General features: G+C 40.8%; 2 protein-coding genes across 2 annotated transcripts in view; one reads left to right on the plus strand and one right to left on the minus strand.

Moving 5' to 3' along the window:
* The window catches only part of crnkl1 (crooked neck pre-mRNA splicing factor 1), a 34,312-nt gene extending 22,450 nt beyond the window's left edge, over positions 1–11,862 (minus strand). The window contains exons 1-6 of the mRNA XM_041182995.1: positions 11,698–11,862; positions 4,861–5,013; positions 4,648–4,739; positions 4,385–4,543; positions 2,957–3,123; positions 24–202 (exon numbers count right to left, since the gene is read on the minus strand). Coding sequence (XP_041038929.1) covers positions 24–202; positions 2,957–3,123; positions 4,385–4,543; positions 4,648–4,739; positions 4,861–5,013; positions 11,698–11,745 — 798 coding nt within the window. The 5' untranslated portion in view covers positions 11,746–11,862. The remainder of the gene's footprint in view (positions 1–23; positions 203–2,956; positions 3,124–4,384; positions 4,544–4,647; positions 4,740–4,860; positions 5,014–11,697) is intronic.
* Positions 11,863–11,951: 89 nt separating this feature from the next.
* Positions 11,952–17,684, plus strand: part of cfap61 (cilia and flagella associated protein 61) — a 218,996-nt gene continuing 213,263 nt past the window's right edge. The window contains exons 1-2 of the mRNA XM_041206097.1: positions 11,952–11,971; positions 17,321–17,470. Of these exons, the coding sequence (XP_041062031.1) occupies positions 17,328–17,470 (143 nt within the window). The 5' untranslated portion in view covers positions 11,952–11,971; positions 17,321–17,327. The remainder of the gene's footprint in view (positions 11,972–17,320; positions 17,471–17,684) is intronic.

The following is a 17,684-nucleotide window of genomic DNA, read 5'->3' on the forward strand; positions in this document are numbered from 1 at the left end:
ATTAAATTCTGTGATTTTCTTACTTCTTTCTGCTTTTCTTCAAATTTTGCAAATGCCACAAAGAGCTGTTCATCCATGTGGTCTTCTCCATAAAACTCCACACCTCTTTCATACACTTTCCGTGCGTGTCCAATGTAACCATGCTTTTCTTCAAACCGGGCATATTTAATCCAGTTCTTTGCTTCAGGATGGATAAAAACAAGTGCAACGGAATTAAGGAGAACAAAACTACTTAAAAGGAATCCTGCCCACATGTGGCTATAAAGCAATCGTTTTTTTATTATTGTCCCTGGTCGAAAAAGAAATCTGCTCCTACACCTTCAGCCATGGTGATCTTTAGCTGCTTGCAAACTGGTGGATAAAGGTGCTGCTTGTTTTCCACAGGGAAAGTTACATGTTACTAATTTACACCCAATTTATGCTGAAACACCACCCTGAACCCCCGCCCCCCCCCCCACCCCCGCCGCCAACCCCCCCCCACCCAACACACACACACACACACACACACACACACACACACACACACACACACACACACACACACACACACACACACACACACAACCACCACCACCACCACCACAACCACCACCAACACCACTGCAAAGACCAGGTTACACAGGCTTCCTGGATTTATATGAATTATGGTGCAGATTTATGTCCAAAAATTTAGGTGCAGCACAGTCCAAAGTCATACAATATTGCTGCAATGGACTTCTAGAGTTTGACATCAATTTCCTTAGCAATTTTCCCAATTTTTAATGTGTTCCACACTATACTTAACCAAAGTGCCATTAGTCTCAACTTGCCCAAAACATTTTAGAACCCCACCTTCCCACACATTCAGAAGGACTAAGCAGCTGCACTGGCCTTTCCAAAAGGCATACTATGATTCTGTATAATAGTAGAGGAACGAGATACAAGAAGTACTGAGAGTGAAACACCATGTCAGAAAGTACCAACAGACTGAAATCACTTCCACAGCAACACAATGGGAACAATTCTGAGGAATTACTCAGCCAATCTGCTGATGTTATGCTGCCAAAAATGATGTGAAAATCCCATTTAGACCCATATGAGATTCCTGAAGCATTAATGGGGCAGTGTTGCCAGAGGAAGGGGAGCAGCTCCACAGAATTTCCAGCCAATATCATTCAAAAGTGAAAGTATATTGGTTGAAAATATTAACTTTAGAGTGTAATTCTGAACAATTCAGACTTTAACATGTTATCAATAGCCTTTTGACAGTAGTGTTGGGAGGCTTCCCAGATTGACACCATGCTGAATTTCTGGAAATTAGTTTTTGTTACAGAACAATGTAGCTGCTGCATTTTCAGCTGTATTTATAAATGAAAAATTAAACCAGAAAAAAGTACAGCTGGTGGTAAAACATCAGGGATCTCTAGGCAATTGAGTTTTTAAACCCAGACTTAACTGCACTTCACATTTCCTTTCCCTCACTTGTGGTGGCACTAGCCAGAACACTAAATGAAACAGTACTTCTGCAGTGAATCATCAGTGTCTTCAATTTCATTTGCCACACGTGAAATTTCCAGAATTTAATGAAACAGTAAGAGACAAATGCAGTAAGTTTTTTGAAAATAATTGAAGAGATAACACTGTTTTAAAAATTGCACGCACATTGTAACATAAATGGGCAACAACAAATAGTGCTGCTTTGAGCTTGTTTTAAGCCAGTTTTAAAATGTTCCAGCTTAGCCCAATATGCTGTACAATAAGTTTTAGTGCATGCTCCTTTTATAAAGATCAGGCATTACTTTTGATGCACTTTCTGCAGAAATGTAATCCAGAAAATTCAGGGCCTTTGAGTTCACCACATATAGCATTTTGTTTGTTTCACCATGTTTATTCACTGTTTTTGTCGCTTGCTATTTATTTAGTCCATTTCTTTTTCCTTAGGAGAATGCTACGAAGAAACTGAAATAATTTTGGTTGTGACACACTTTGTTTAGATATTGTTAGATTTTTTTCAAATTGAACTATAGTGGTTCAGAGACAGAGCGGTATCAATGATGTTGTGAATAAGTCTTTTAGTAAATTTCCCTCACCATCAAGTGATGTCCACGCAAGCAAAATTCCTAATTGACTGAAGTGGAGTGCACATCCCATCACTATAGTTGCATACACCATTTGCCAAACTTAACCAGAGGTTAACTCCAGCTCAGCCCTGAAATTCTGCAGACATCTCCACCTCATTAGATCACTGAATCTATGAAGTTGGCTTTGTTCTCATTATCTCACTCTCCTCCCCTGCACCATACCAAAAAGGTAGTCATTAGTTGGTGAGTTTTAGCCTTTATTAACCAGACAGAAAGTAATTAATAACTGCTCAAATACAAAAGGGAGAAACAGAACTCGCCAAAGGGGATATGAATCCTTCTAACCACAGCATGCACGTGGATCATATCCTTTCAAATAGTGGTTCTATTAGCTGGAGGTGTAGATCTTTAGCAGCAACCCAATCATTACAAGAACCTTTTGAGGAAGAGAGTTCCAAAGACTCATGACCCTCAGGGAAAACATTTCTCCTCATCTCTGTCTTAAATAAATGACCCCTTATTTTTGAACCTTAACCCCTAGTACTAGATTCTCCCACAAGAGGAAACATCCTCTCCACACCCACGCTGTCAAGACCCCACAGGATCTTAAAGGTGTTGGTCAAGTCACCTCTTACTCTTCTAAACTCCAGTGGATTGAAGCCTAACCTGTCCAAACTTTCCTCATAAGACCATTCCTGGTATGAGCCCAGTAAACCTTCTCTGAACTGCTTCTAAGGCATTTAAATCTTTCCTTAAATAAGGAAACCAAGACTGTACACAGTACTTCACATGTGCCCTGTACAACTGAAGCATAACCTCTCTGCTTTGGTACTCAAATGCCCGCACAATAAATAACAATATTCTATTAGCTTTCCTAATTCTTTCTACAAGGATATACTTCTCATAAACCAGCCTGGCTCTTTCAATTTCCTTGTATCGGAGTTCGAAGTTGATATAGGAGTGCCAAGCTTGTTCATCAGGTTGCCATTCCATCCAGCGCTCAAACACCTGTCGTCCTCCTGCAACATTCCCCAGCATCTCCTCCATGTAGGTGTATTTATACCTTGCAAAAATAAAATCAATACATTACAGTATATGCATATGAACATAAGCATACCATTAGATCCTTTCTGGGAACATTAAGTACACACAGCAATAGGGGGAAGACAGTGGTGTAGTGGTAATGTTGCTGAACTAGTCATCCAGAGGCCCTGGTTGATGTTCTGGGGTCCAGGTTCAAATCTCACCATGGCAGCTGGTGGAATTTGAATTCTGTTAATAAATCTGGAATATGGAGCTAGTTTCAGGAATGGTGACCATGAAACTATCATCTGGTTCACTAACGTCTTTTAGGAAGGGAAATTGGTCATCCATACTTGGTCTGGCCTCTATATGACTCCAGACCCACAGCAACGTGGCTGACTCCTAACTGCCCTCTGAAATGGCCTAGCAAATCACTCAGCTCAAGTGCAATTAGCAAACCGCTTTATTGCCTGTCCCCAAGTGCCGAGTATGCAACTCACAGTTCCAAACTCAGCCATATCACTGTGCGGATCTGGTTCTTTTCTGCCTTGAAGGAGTCTCATTATCAATCCAGTCTCAGGCGTGGGTTCAGACTAGTATCAAACTTCTTGGTTGTAGCTGATGTAGGTGGGAAAATGAAAGAAAGGGAAGAAAGGGATTCTAACCCTTCAAAACGTTAGAGAGTGCAATCTCATTCTGATTGAATAATTGATGGCTGAAATGAACTGGTGTTTTTAGACTTTTCCCCCCAAAAAAAGGTTCTATGTGGCAGGAACAGATTGGAATTCATTAAGTCCAAATACGAGAACGGACTTAGAAGTATAACCAGAAACATTTACTTCTCTTATACAGTGAATAAAATTATCAGGACCAATACAACATGGATCTTAAATCTATATTTGAAATATAATTTGTATTCAAATACAAATATTAAAAGTGCATTTCAAAGAAATGAAATAGAAAGCAATTAACCAATAGAACAAGTAATTATTCTATGTGCTATCATCGACATTCATTCAAGTTCCAACTTTTGAGGATATATTAAAAATAATTACCAAGGAATTGATCAAAAGAAAAATAAAACACTGATTCAAAGCCAGAGCTGTTTTGGAGGACCTTATGTTTAAAAAGTGTTTTGATCATAATATTTATTTTACATAGGGTTTAATCAACAAAACATTTAAGGCAACAGAAGATCTGGATTGTTGATAATTCCACACAAAGCTCAACAGTATACAGTAGGTTTCAAATTGAAATGCAAAACTGGACAAATAAAAATTGCCAACCAGTAATCACCTTACCAAAACTGGTTGACCCTGGGCAGGATGGTAATTGCTCGATCCCAGATATTGCGGGCATGGTTAATCTGCCGATTCTTCATCTCCATTTCTGCATACTTCAACCATAAGGTAACATTTCTGTGATCGACATCTAATGCTCTCTCGTAAATGGAACGTGCTCTTCAGAGATATAAGCAGATGGATGAGGATGAAAGAAACAAATTGAAGTCTTTAAAAAAAAACACTGCTGTATCAATCATATTAAGTTTCCTTAAAATAATTACCGCTGTATTTCTTTTAGACTCTCCTCCCATTGTGCATATTTGATCCAGTTGCTAATAACAGTTCGATTTTTCCGTATATTATCTTCAAATGTCTATTGCAAAATGGTACCAATTAAAAAACTGTATACAACTTAAGATTCCAGGACAACAATCCTGATTTGATGCACTAATTTGATAAAGGAATAGAAAATGTAACTGTTACAAAGGACTTACTTTTCTTTTTCTTAGCTTGTAGTCATTCAATTCCTCCTCATCAGTGATCTTTTGTGTAGGAGGTGGTGGAAGAAGTTCAAGTTCCCTCTCTTTTGCTTCTCTCAGGAGCTGTTCAGCTGTGATTTGCAATTCAGCAGGTGCTTTATTTTTCACCTATGTATAAAAACAAACCAAGTCAATGATGGTTCTTTTACTGATAAACCTGTTGGTTTATGCAAAAATGAAATAAAATCTTGTTACAATAGCTTAGTTTAAAAAACTTTATGTTGAATCCAGGGTGGGACTTTATTTAGCTGCTACCATTTTCTCAAATACAACCCATATTTTTGAGTGTGTACCGAAATTGTCATACTACTGGCCACATTTGAAAACTGAGCGTATATGTCAAGCAAACTATACAATGGAAACTAAATATAATTATAACTAGAAAAATATAATAAAATAGAACAGTCCATTGAGCAACATATCATAGAATAGTCTGACAGTGAAAGGATAAACAAAAGATACAAAAGCACTGCTCTCATATGCTGAGCAGATTTTTTCAGTAGATTCTGCATTTACATTCTACTTTTCAGAGGAAAATTCAGAGGAAAAGGAAAATTTTTTCCCTCGTGTTCATGAGTGTAAAGTTATTGAGGAGGGAAGAAAGTAGGAACAATTAAATACTTCTTTCTGTATACACAAGATTAAAATAAAATTTAACATTATGCCTACATGAACCGACATATTATTTATTCTATTCTCCAAGACCACTTTTTCTGATTTTCTGTCAGCACATGCCTCTGATGTCCAATGCCCCTTGTGTTCTTTGCATGCAATCTGTGTAGTACTCTTCATTTTTACTGCCTCCCTGCTCTTGCAATGAGAATCAGGTTATGCTGGTCGTTAATATCAATCTCTTCCCTGTATACTAAAACTAGTGCTCTATCACAGAAGGGAACAGATTGATGTCCTTTTGGAGGAATTCCCCCCTTAAACCTCACTGCTTTTTGTCTCTTCCTATAAAGACACTCTTAAAACCTACCTTTGACCAAGCTTCTAGTCACCTGTCCTAATATTTCACATGGCTTAGTATCAAACTTTGTTTGATAATGCTACCATGAAGCGCCACGGGACAGTCAACCACGTTAAAGGAACTATATAAAATGTAAGGGATTAATGTAGGGTATAAATAAACAAAGCAATCAGAACCTTGGGTTACAATGCTAAATCAACCAAGTTCAAATTATCAAAAGGTTATGCTGAAGCTTAACAGTAAGGCGGCACCTTGAATACTGCGTGCAGTTCAGATCATTATGACAGGTTTTAGTAGCAGAAGGCTAATAAGGCTAATCTGTGGTTTAAGGGAAACATTGTCTCCTTAACAGAGAACTAACATAGTTAAACTTGATACTTAACAGAGGGAGAGTAAACAAACAATTCTTCTAAGTACACACTGCAGCAGAAAATAGATTGATAGTTGTGAATGAAAGGTTCAGAACAGATCCCTTAACACATATGGTGAACAACTTGTACTTGTATAGCACCTTTACATAATAAAACATCACAAGGTGCTTCACAGGAACATTACAAAGCAAAGTGTGACATTGAACCACACAAAATGATGTTAGGACAGATGACCAAAAAATTTGGCCAAAGAGTTTCGAGGAGCATCTTAAAGGGGAGAGGTGAAGAGATTTATGGAGGAAATTCCAGAGCTTAGTGCTTTGGCAGCTGAAGGCACAGCCACCGATGGTGAAGCGTATAACATTAGGAATACTCAAGAGGTGAAAATTAGAGGAGCACAACAGATCTTGGAGGGTTCTGGGGTTGGAGGAGATTGCACAGATCAGGAGTGAGGCCTTGGAAGGATTTGAAAACAAGGGTGAAAATTTTTTAAAAATCAAGCGTTGCTTAACCAGGAGCCAATTTACATCAACAAGCACAGGGGTGATGGGTAAACAGGACTTGGTGCAAGTATGTACATGGGTAGCAGAGTCTTGCTTGATCTCAACTTTATGGAGGGCAGAATATGGGAGGGCTGCCAGAAGCGTTGGAATAGTCCAGAAGAAACAAAGGCATGGATGAGGGTTTCAGCAGTGGATGGGCAGTGGCGGAACTGAATTGAGCTGGAGTTGAAAATGGGTTGCCTTAGTGATGGTGCGGATATAAAGTTGGAGGCTCAGCTTGGGGTCAAATATGACTCTGATATCAAGAGTTGGAATTGGTTTCTAAGAGCGTTGTAAAGATCAGGATATTGAATCATTTAAAAAACAGATACTTGCAGTAGTGGGAAGACAGAAGGTTAGCATCTTGGAAAGAATAGTTCCAACAGGCTAAAGGATCTCAACTCAAAGCGCAATGCCTGATTTTGTTATCAGGAGCTGATCTCGATGAAAGTTGTCCACAAAGGTTTAGCAATCTTTATAATGGAATTTTCCTTCTCTTGAAAGCAATTTAAATGTGGTGCCAAGTTAAGGGAATGTTGTGTTGTGCTGCAGCAGTGTGGCCAGCAAGCATGTAAGCAGCCAGTCACAATGAAGTATTCACTCGCTGAAAACCAGGAAGTCAAACACGCTTAATACTCTTCACTTTTAAATGTTCAGGTAGTGAAATAAATGATGATTGGATTCTGATAGACGCTAAAATAAAGATAAACAAACTTAATTTTTTTTTTTAAACGTGGAATTTATTATGGGGAAATTTGATATTCCTAAAAGTACAGAGTAATTTTTCAGGGTCAGTAAGGGTGTGTAGAAGAAATAATGAAGTTAGTGCACTATTAAAAACCCAGTTATATCTCTTTCAACATGGTGTAACTTTTCAAGGGTTTTTACAGTGAGAATAACAATGTAAGAGGGGAGCTTGCAACAAAGTCATGATGCAGGACAAATCCAGCTCGACCAATTACCGTCCCGTTAGTCTCCTCTTGAACATCAGCAAAGTGATGGAAGGTGTTGGCAATAGTGTTAACAAGCTGCACTTACTCAGTTTGGGTTCTGCCTGCGCCACTCAGCTTTTGACTTCAATACAGCCTTGGTCCAAACATGGAGAAAAGAGCTGAATTCCAGGCGAGGTGAGAGTGACTGCCCTTGACATCAAGGCAACATTTGACCAAACGTGGCATCAAGGAGAGCTAGCAAAACTGACATCAATGGGAATCGGGTACTAGAATGTTGCCGGGTCTTAAGGAGTTGAGTTACAGGGAAAGATTAAACAGGTTAGGACTTTATTCCTTGGAACGTAGAAGGATGAGGGGAGATCTGATAGAAGTTTAAAAAATTATGAGGGGGAAAAGACAGAGTAAATGCGAGTAGGCTGTTTCCACTTAGACTAGGAGAGATAAACACGGGAGGACATGGCTTTAAGGTGAAAGGGGAAAGGTTTAGGGGGAACTTCTTCACTCAGAGAGTGGTGAGAGTGTGGACTGAGCTGCCATCTGACATGGTAAATGCGGGCTCACTCTTAAGTTTTAAGAATAAATTGGATAAATACATGGATGGGAGAGGTCTGGAGGGTTATGGACTGGATGCAGGTCAATGGGATTAGCGGAATAATATTTCGGCACAGACTAGAAGGGCCGAATGGCCTGTTTTCTGTGCTGTAGTGTTCTATGGGTAAAACATTCCACTGGTTTGGGAGTCATACCTAGCACAAAGGAAGATGGTTGTGGTTGTTGGAGGTCAATCATCTCATTCCAGGGACATCGCTGCAGGAGTTCCTGAGGGTAGTGTCCTAGGCCCAACCATCTTCAATTGCTTCAATGACCATCCCTCCGCCATAAGGTCAGAATTGGGATGTTCATTGATGATTGCACAATATTCAGCACTGTTCACGACTCCTCAGATACAGAAGCAGTCCATGTCCATATGCAGCAAGACCTGGACAAATCAATCTTGGGCTGATTAGTGGCAAGTAACATTCGTGCCACACAAGTGCCAGGCAATGACCATCTCCAATAATAGAAAATCTAACCATCTTCACTTGATACTCAATGGTATTACTATCACTGAATCCCCCAATATCACATCCTGGGGGTTACCATTGACTAAGAACTGAACTAGACCAGCCATATAAATACTGTGGCTAGGTCACAGCAAGTCAGAGGCTGGGAATCCTGCAGTGGGTAACTCACCTCCTGACTCCCCAAAGTCTGTCCACCATCTACAAGGCACAAGTCAGGAGTGTGATGGAATGCTCTCCACTTGCCTGGATGAGTGCAGCTCCAACAACACTCAAGAAACTTAGCACCGCCCAGGACAAAGCAGCCCGCTTGATTGGAACCCTGTCCACCACAATAAACATTCACTCCCTCTACCAGCGATGCACAGTAGCAGCAGTGTGGACCATCCACAGGATGCACTGCAGCAACTCACCAAGGCTCCTTCGACAGCACCTTCCAAATCCACAATCTTTACCACCTAGAAGGACAAGGGCAGTAGACACAGGAGAACACCACCACCTGCAAGCTCCCCTCCAAGGCACACACCATCCTGACTTGGAACTGTATCACTGTTCCTTCACCATCACTGGATCAAAATCCTGGAACTCCCTTCCCAACAGCACTGTGGATGTACCTACACCACATGGCCTGCAGCAGTTCAAGAAGGCAGCTCACCACCGTTGTCTCAAGGGCAAATAGGGATGGGCAATACATGCTGGCCTAGCCAGGGATGCCCACACCCTATGAAAGAATAAATTTCAAAAGAAATGATGGCAATGGAGTCTGCAGTCCGTGGGAACCTCTCCACCATACCGCATAGAACAGCACAGACTCAATGACAGCAACTTCTGGATTTCTGCATTATTTTGGCGGACCTGCCAAAATTGCTGTCCGCTTCAATGGAGTAATAACAGAGAATGGTGACAGTTTTTGTAGTCCTATCAATGTCAGGGAAATGGAAAAAAAAACATATTACAAACCAATTTAACACATGGTATTGTGTTTACTTTTCAGTGGCACTTTCTTTTTGGTCAGATGCGTGTGTGACATGCAATGGAAACCCTTCATGGTGCATAGTAATCTCCAAAGCAAACCTCCAGAGAGAAGGATCTGTTTAACTGATAAAGAGTGCATGCTTGCAGCCCACCGAGCTAAATCCAGAAAATTTAAGCATAGGTATAAACCGACGTGGAGTTAAACCAATTTGTGCAACACATTGGTAAACTTCCCACTGCTAGTCCAGCTAGGACCCCACCATTTGGGCCCTGACTTAAGTTACCTGAAGAAGAATAGTATGGAGCTTCAGCAACTATTAACCTCTCCAAAACCCTGTCACACAGGCATCTAACACATTTTTTACATTGATTCTTACATTAAATCTTCTGAAAGCTATTCTCTGAATTTCCCTAACAGCTAAATGACAGACATCTGTTCTCAGTGTGATGGGGGGACCTTTGTAAGACAACTTGCATTATGTTTTGGTCACCTCAAGGTTCTAGTTGTAACAAGGGTTTACTCAGAGTGACCTCACTTACTATTCTTCACAGTTACACCTTGATGTCCGCAAAAGGTGTTTATAGAAATATGAAACTTTCCTTTGAAAGAAACAAATGAGGGGAGATGTTTAATTTACAGTAAGTGTGTGTTTGGCGGGAGGGGGCTGCAGAATCCTCTCAGTCATTGCATTAACCTGTCTAAGCTTTGAGCAAGAGAGGCCTTTGGCGCAGTGGGTAGCGTCCCTACCCGTGCCAGAAGCTCTGGGTTCAACACTCCCAGAACTTGAGGGCCCACAGAAGGTGCATTCATGACATGGTCAAACAGGTTGATAATCAGCCTGTAAATCCTTCCGACATGTCTAATGGCAAGGGGGTAGGATTGGGAGAATTTCCTAGTCAGCCATAGTACAGAAAGCAACGGCAAACCACTACAATACCTTGCAAACTTAATCATGGACCAATCCAATGGAAGCCCATAAAAGCAAAGTACTGCGGATGCTGGAAATCTGAAACAAAAACAAAAATTGCTGGAAAAACTCAACAAGTCTGACAGAATCTGTGGAAAGACAGAGTTAACATTTCAAATGCAGATGACTTCTTCAGAACTAAAGAAAAGTAGAAATTTGGTGAAATATATACTGTATAAGGGAGGGGGGGGACACAAATGAAGTTGGATAGAAGGTCAGTGATAGATGGAGGCAAAGGAGAGATTGCAAAAGAGGTGTTGATGGTGGTGATACTGGCTAAAGGAGGTGTTAATGGTGACATTAAGATTTGAAAGCAGGATGAGCAAGTGACAGATGGCCCTAGTGGGGGTGGGAGGATGGTGTGGGAGAAAAGTTCAAAATAGGCTAAAAGGTGGGGGCAAAACAATGAATGGAAATAAATTTTAAAAATAATAATAGGTGGGGGAAATGTACATATAAAAATTAAACAATAAATATAAAGTATCACCACCATCAACACCCCTTAGACCTTTTGTTTATGACATCTTTTGCAATCTCTCCTTTGCCTCCACCTATCACTGGCCCTCTATCCAGCTTCATCTGTCCTCTCCCCACCCCGACACCCCCCCCCCCCCCTTATAACAGTATATATTTCACCACATTTCTATTTCTCTTTAGTTCTGATGAAGACTCATACGGTCGCGAAACATTAACTCTGTCTTTCTCTCCACAGATGCTGTCAGACCTGCTGAGTTTTTCCAGCGATTTGTGTTTTTGTTGCAGTGGAACTCCATGGTCTCCAATGCCCTCTTAGGGCATAGTACCCGGGAGAGGAGAGGAATCTTTGAGCACCCTGATTTTAACTCCAGGGCCATCAATCTGCTGCTCTCGCCCGACGACAGATGTTTGTATTTGTCAACTTCCACAGGGCCTAAGTGGGCCCGACACAGTTTATCAATAAGGCGCCGGTTACCTTCGCCACTTTAGGGATTCGCTGTTTTCCAGCCGCGGTCGACGCCATGTTCTTGCCGTGATATCGCCCCTCTACCCTTCAATTATTTAAAATATATACACGAACAATCAAATATAATCAGATCCCCGCCACCCCCAGCAAACATCCGGGCCTCACGGCGTGACCTCTGACCCGGCGGCGCACCACGTGGTAGCGACGGTGGTTGCCATGGCACCGGAGCGCCGCGTTGCTAGGGCATCTTATGGCTTTTCGGGCACGAAGGCTGAAGGCACAGGTTTGTTTTCTTTAAAGAGTTGGTTTGCTCAGGCTTTTTCTCTCCGGGAGAGGGTAACTTTTTATTGTTCTTTGTGGAGAGAAGTGAACCCAGGCGCGGTCAAATGTGTCTCTTTATTCCTGTACATACATAAGCTGAATATAGGACAATTATGAACCTGCAGCTTATCAGATATGTCACAGCCCAGTGAAATATATTCCGATGAATATATCCTGTTTCTCTTTCCATACGTGCTAACTGACCTAAGTATTTCCAGCATTTTCCATTTTTATTTTATATTAAATATATTCCACGGGGTTTTTTGCACCAAATTCGAAGAACTATAGAGATAAAAACAAAAAACTGCGGATGCTGGAAATCCAAAACAAAAACAGAATTACCTGGAAAAACTCAGCACGTCTGGCAGCATCGGCGGAGAAGAAGAGTTCTGTGGTAGGGTCATGAGGACTCGAAACGTCAACTCTTCGCCGATGCTGCCAGACCTGCTGAGATTTTCCAGGTAATTCTGTTTTTGTTGTCGAAGAACTATAGTATGTATTGACTATTATGTGCAGCTTATTCCATGCATTAATCCTGTTCCTCCTCCACCTCCAATTTTGTTTCATTCTTTGCGCTGGGATATAGTTCAGCTTTGAGACGTGGTGGCCTAAATGACTTATGCAGTTTTCAGAATTAGCTGAAGGCGTAACATCCACGGTCCGTCAGTTGCTGTCTATGAATATAGAGAAAGGTTCAGGCCAGGTGTGTTGTCTGTATTTGCAAAGTCAGAGAGAGAGACTATGACCTAGCTGGGTATAAGCAAGTTCTGTGGCTTAAAATATCACAGAACTTAGAACATAAGGAAGATATGCGTGTAACTATGATACGTCCAAGTTTTCTCAGTTTTGATGTCCATCCGTCAAACCCTTCCCAATGAAACTCCGCGCATAAAGTTAACTATGCCAACTCTCAAATACGAGCATTCTCTGTGCTTGTACAGAGGATGCCTCACGTAGCGACTAGATTTTCAGGTGCAGCAGGAAGAAAAGTTTTTTTTCGGGTGTTTAAAATTAAACAATTTTTTGGAGGATTTGAAAAAGAATATCTTCACTGAAACTTGATTTTTTTGAATGAATTTTTATGGTATAAATATGGTTTCTTGTTCCAAGACAGCGCTGCTTCCTCATTGTAAGTCTTAATTGAATTGATGTAAAATGGCAGCCAACAGAGAGATTGCCTTCTTAACCAATAGAAGACACATTTGCCTATAAGATCATGTGTAACCCAGGTTATCCACTATACACCTACTGCTCTCATGCATTAACAACTGTTTGCTCTACTAGTCAGTCTCTGTACCTGCATAGCATATGTAGCCTTTAAATTGTGCAGTCCTGTCAACATGAAATTTGGCTTTCTGCTGGATTTTTTTCTTCACACCTGTGACTACTTCTGATTTCAGCAGCTTTTTTGGTATTGGAAGAGTAGCTAGGTTGCGATGTGACATTGGTCTTTGAACTGGACTAGATTTACTCAATTTTTTTATGATTCCTTTGATGATTTTCATTGCCATCTCAGCTTTTCCATTCGACTGGGGATAGTGTGGAGATGATGTATAATGTTGAATTTCTATATCCTTTGTGAATTGGTTAAATTCTTCACTTGTGAATTGAGGGCCATTGTCACTCATCACAATGTCTGGAATGCCATGACAACTGAAGTGTGTTTTCAGGCATTCTACTATCTCTCCTGTCGTCGTTGAAGTCAGCTGGTCTAACTCCCAGTATCAAAATAGTAGTCTACAATGACAAGATAGTCAGTTCCTGCTATAGTGAAGAGGTCTACTTCCAGCTTCATCTATGGTCTGTCTGGGATGTCATGCGTCATCAACGTCTGTCTAGCTTGTTTAGCTTGGTACTCATTACAAGCACTGCACTGGTCTTTATGGTCTTTAATTTCAGTGTTCATGTTTGGCCATCATCTCATTCACTCCTCCCATGCTATCCCCTCCCACTAACGTAATCCCCTCTTTCCTATGCCACCCCCATTCCATTCCTTCCACCCCTCCCATGCTATTACCATCCCTCCTATAAACACCACCCCATCCCTCATAGAAACAATCTCTCCGGTTACGGTAACTTTGTTGTTGAGCTTCCCTTACCTTCTGCTGTTTTTGTTCTCTACCAACAGCCCCGCCACACACCCCCCCCCCCACCCCCACCCCCCCGCCACTGCCGGCATCGACCATTGGCAGCTGCACATGCAACACCGACTTCAGTCTTCCATGTGCCTACCAAATAAACCCACCAACAAATTTTAAACTGACCAATCAAAATAGTCCAGACAGACAAAAACTCTTATTATTATTATAGATTAGGAGGTTGCTTGGGCGTAACTTGATATTGGGTGTAACTCCAGGTTATGCCAAAGAGGAAGGACTTGGTTTTAATATTTACTGTTGTTTACCATCCTTAAGAAGTTTTTATTTGGATAGTTTTCAGACTGTATTTGTTCTGGAATTAAGCCTATGCAAAAAATCCTTACTGAGTCAATCACAGTGCTGTTACAATATATTTTCTCCTGTACCTGATAATCCTCTACCCATAGAAAAAACATTCTAGTTGTTCCTTCAACAGCAAACTCTAACTCCAGATTTTCACTCCTCTGGCCTGCCACAACATTATGACCACTGTTGACCTACATAATACTTCCTTTTACTTTCAATGACCATGACCTTACAAAGATTTGCATGGTTTCTTACTCCCACTTCTGCTCTTCCAATTCAGAAAGCTGAAAATACAGGGTGAACTGCTACACTGGTTATCCACTGTGAAATCTGCCTTGACCACCCTAAGAATTTAGAGTATCCACCTCTCTATGCCAAGTACTCTTACTACCTTTATATTATTTATCCTGGCTTGGTAGTTACTTTTGGCTGAGAGAAAGATAGATACAAGTACATCGCTAAGGTAATCCAGTCATATCTAGGGCAATTTCAAATTTCTCTGCTTAATAGCAAACTGCTTTTAATGCCCCCCTCCTTCCCACGGTGTAAGTTTTCAAGGATTTTTTTTTCAGCTATCTTAGCCTCCTTGTTCTCAGGTATTCCTGCCAGTGGTAGAGCGATAAAATTTGAGGATATGCAAGAGGTCAGAATTTGAGGAGTGCAGAGATCTCAGAGAGTTGTGGGGCTGAAGGAGACTAAAGAGGTAGGGATGGGTGTGGCCATGGAGGGATTTAAAAACAAGGATGAGACTGGGAGCCAATGTACTTCAGTGAGCATAACGGTGAGGGATGAACAGGAGTATGTTAGAATATGGATACATATTTTTGGATCAGCATAAATTTCAGGAGGCCAGCCAGGAGAGCATTGGTGTGTGTGCCTAGAAGTTACAAAGGCATGGATGAGGGTTTCAGCAGAAGATGAGATAAAGAGGTTACAGGAAGGACGATGTGACAGAGGTGGAAGTAGGTAGTATTGGTAATGGAGAGGATTTAGAAGCTCATTTCAGCATCAAGTAGAACACCAAGGTTGCAATCAATCTGGTTCAACCTCAGAAAGTGGCCAGGGCAAGGGATGGAGTTTATGGCTATGAAATGGAGTTTATGGCTTGGATTTTTTATATCATGTAATGTGATATTGCCAGTGTAATAAGAGGTACAGTCTAAGAAAATCTAACAGCTCAAAACTGGGCATCCTTCTGAATTATCAGCAGAAATCTAGATCACTACAACCTGTAATCTTTTGGTTGAATCCTTGAATATCATGAAATCAGGAGACCAACCCTGGTGCCGTGTGTTATAAAAAAGTATTCCAAGAATAGCTCAAAGCATATTTGAGGATCAGATATGACTTGCAAAGCTGTTGCATGGGGCTCCCTAAATGCTAAATACCAAAAGCAGCAGACTATAGACATAAATATGCAGCCAACAGTTTACAGAAAACTCTCAAGTCTTACCAAACCAGTTGAGAATCGTGGCAAACAGCCAGGCAACTAATAGGAAGTGGTGAATCAATAACCACCTCCTTCCTCAGTGCAAAAGACAAGGCTGAAGTGTTTTCAAGTGTGTTTGGCGAAAAGTGTCAAGTGGATGATTCTACTCTGTCTCCTCCCAAGGTTCTCGCTATCATAGATACCAGTGTCCAGCCAATTCAGTTTTCTCCACTCAACATCAGAATATGGTTAGGTGTACTAAACACAGGAAAGGCTATGGATCTTACAAATATATTGGCTGTTGTGCTGAAGGCATATATGCTAGAACTAACCACTCTTCTAGACAAGCTGTTACAGTACAGCTATGACATTGGGATCTACCTGGCAATAAACACGATTGCCAGGTATGGCTCAGCAGCAAATAAACAGGATATGTCTAGCCTGACCAATTGCTATCTTATCAACCTCCTGCCCATCATCAGTGAAGTGAAGGAAGGTGTCATCGATAGTATCATTGAGCAACACCCATTCACCTGATCACCGGTGTTCAGTTTGGATTCTGCCAGAACCGCTCATCTCCAGACTGCATCACAGCCATGAACCTGGCGTGGATACGCAAGGGCAGATGCCAGAGGATTGATGAATGTGATACAAGAGGAAAATACTGCAGATGCAGAAAATCTGAAATAAAAATAGAAAGTTCTGGAAATACTCAACAGGTCTGGCAGCATTTGTGGAGAGAGAAACAGAGTTAAGGTTTCGAGTCGAATCATACTCTTCTTCAGAGCTCTGAAGAAGTTATGTTATGAAGAAGACCTGTGTTGCTTCCTCATTGGCAGGGGAGCATCCTAGAAAGTACCTAAAACTATTTTGGAGCACCATCATTACAATGACTGATGTGGTTCATAGAGAAGGCCCACCATCATCATCTCAAGATAACTAGAAATGAGCAATAATTGCTGGTGGCAACCACATTCTGAGAATAAATAAAAAATACTGAAGTGACATTGACAATTTTTTTTGATTATGGGCAGTTTTTACTTCATTTTATCAGGAACTATGTTGAACTGCCCAAACTTAGTTCACAGGGCCTCAAACCCATCCTACTAATCTGTGTTGGATTGGAGAGAAAGTGTGGCAGCTGTTTTGATCACCTTATCTGTTGTTGTCTCCTCTAATAACCATCTAAAATATAATAATGTCTCAGTAGCATTGAATTTTAAGTGAAACTTGTATTTATTTGCCTCATTGGAAAAATAGTGGTTATTGTAGCTTAAAGGCTTTTGTATACAAGTATCATATTCCTTCAATTTATGTGATTGAATACATGTGACAGGAAATATTTTTCTGCCTAATTGTAACTGTTACAACCTTAAGCAAATATCCTCATGAAATTCTGTAACTTTCAGTTCCTTTTCTGTGCACTCTTCTTTTACAGAACAACAATGACAACTATATATGCTGCAGGTGGAGGAAATCCAGTAATAAATGTTAGACGATCAGAATCTCGAGATGCTCCTCAGATAATGAAACTATTGACCCCAAGTACAACAGCCATGTTTGGAAGAATTAATGTCATCTATCTGCTGTATGTATATGTAAAGAATATCCATTAATAAGGCCTTAGTTAAGCAGTTTCCAGGGAAGTATGCAGGGCTAATATGTGTTTCTTAGTAATTTAATTACAACTATGAGGACAAAAAGGCTACCTGTTGGAAATAATTACAGCTCAAAATGACTGATCTGAATTTCTTTTAACCCTCATGCTAATGTTCCAGGGCTACACAAGAAGGATTGCAAAC

Source organism: Carcharodon carcharias, chromosome 2, assembly GCF_017639515.1.
Source record: "Carcharodon carcharias isolate sCarCar2 chromosome 2, sCarCar2.pri, whole genome shotgun sequence".
NCBI classification, from domain to species: Eukaryota; Metazoa; Chordata; class Chondrichthyes; order Lamniformes; family Lamnidae; genus Carcharodon; species Carcharodon carcharias.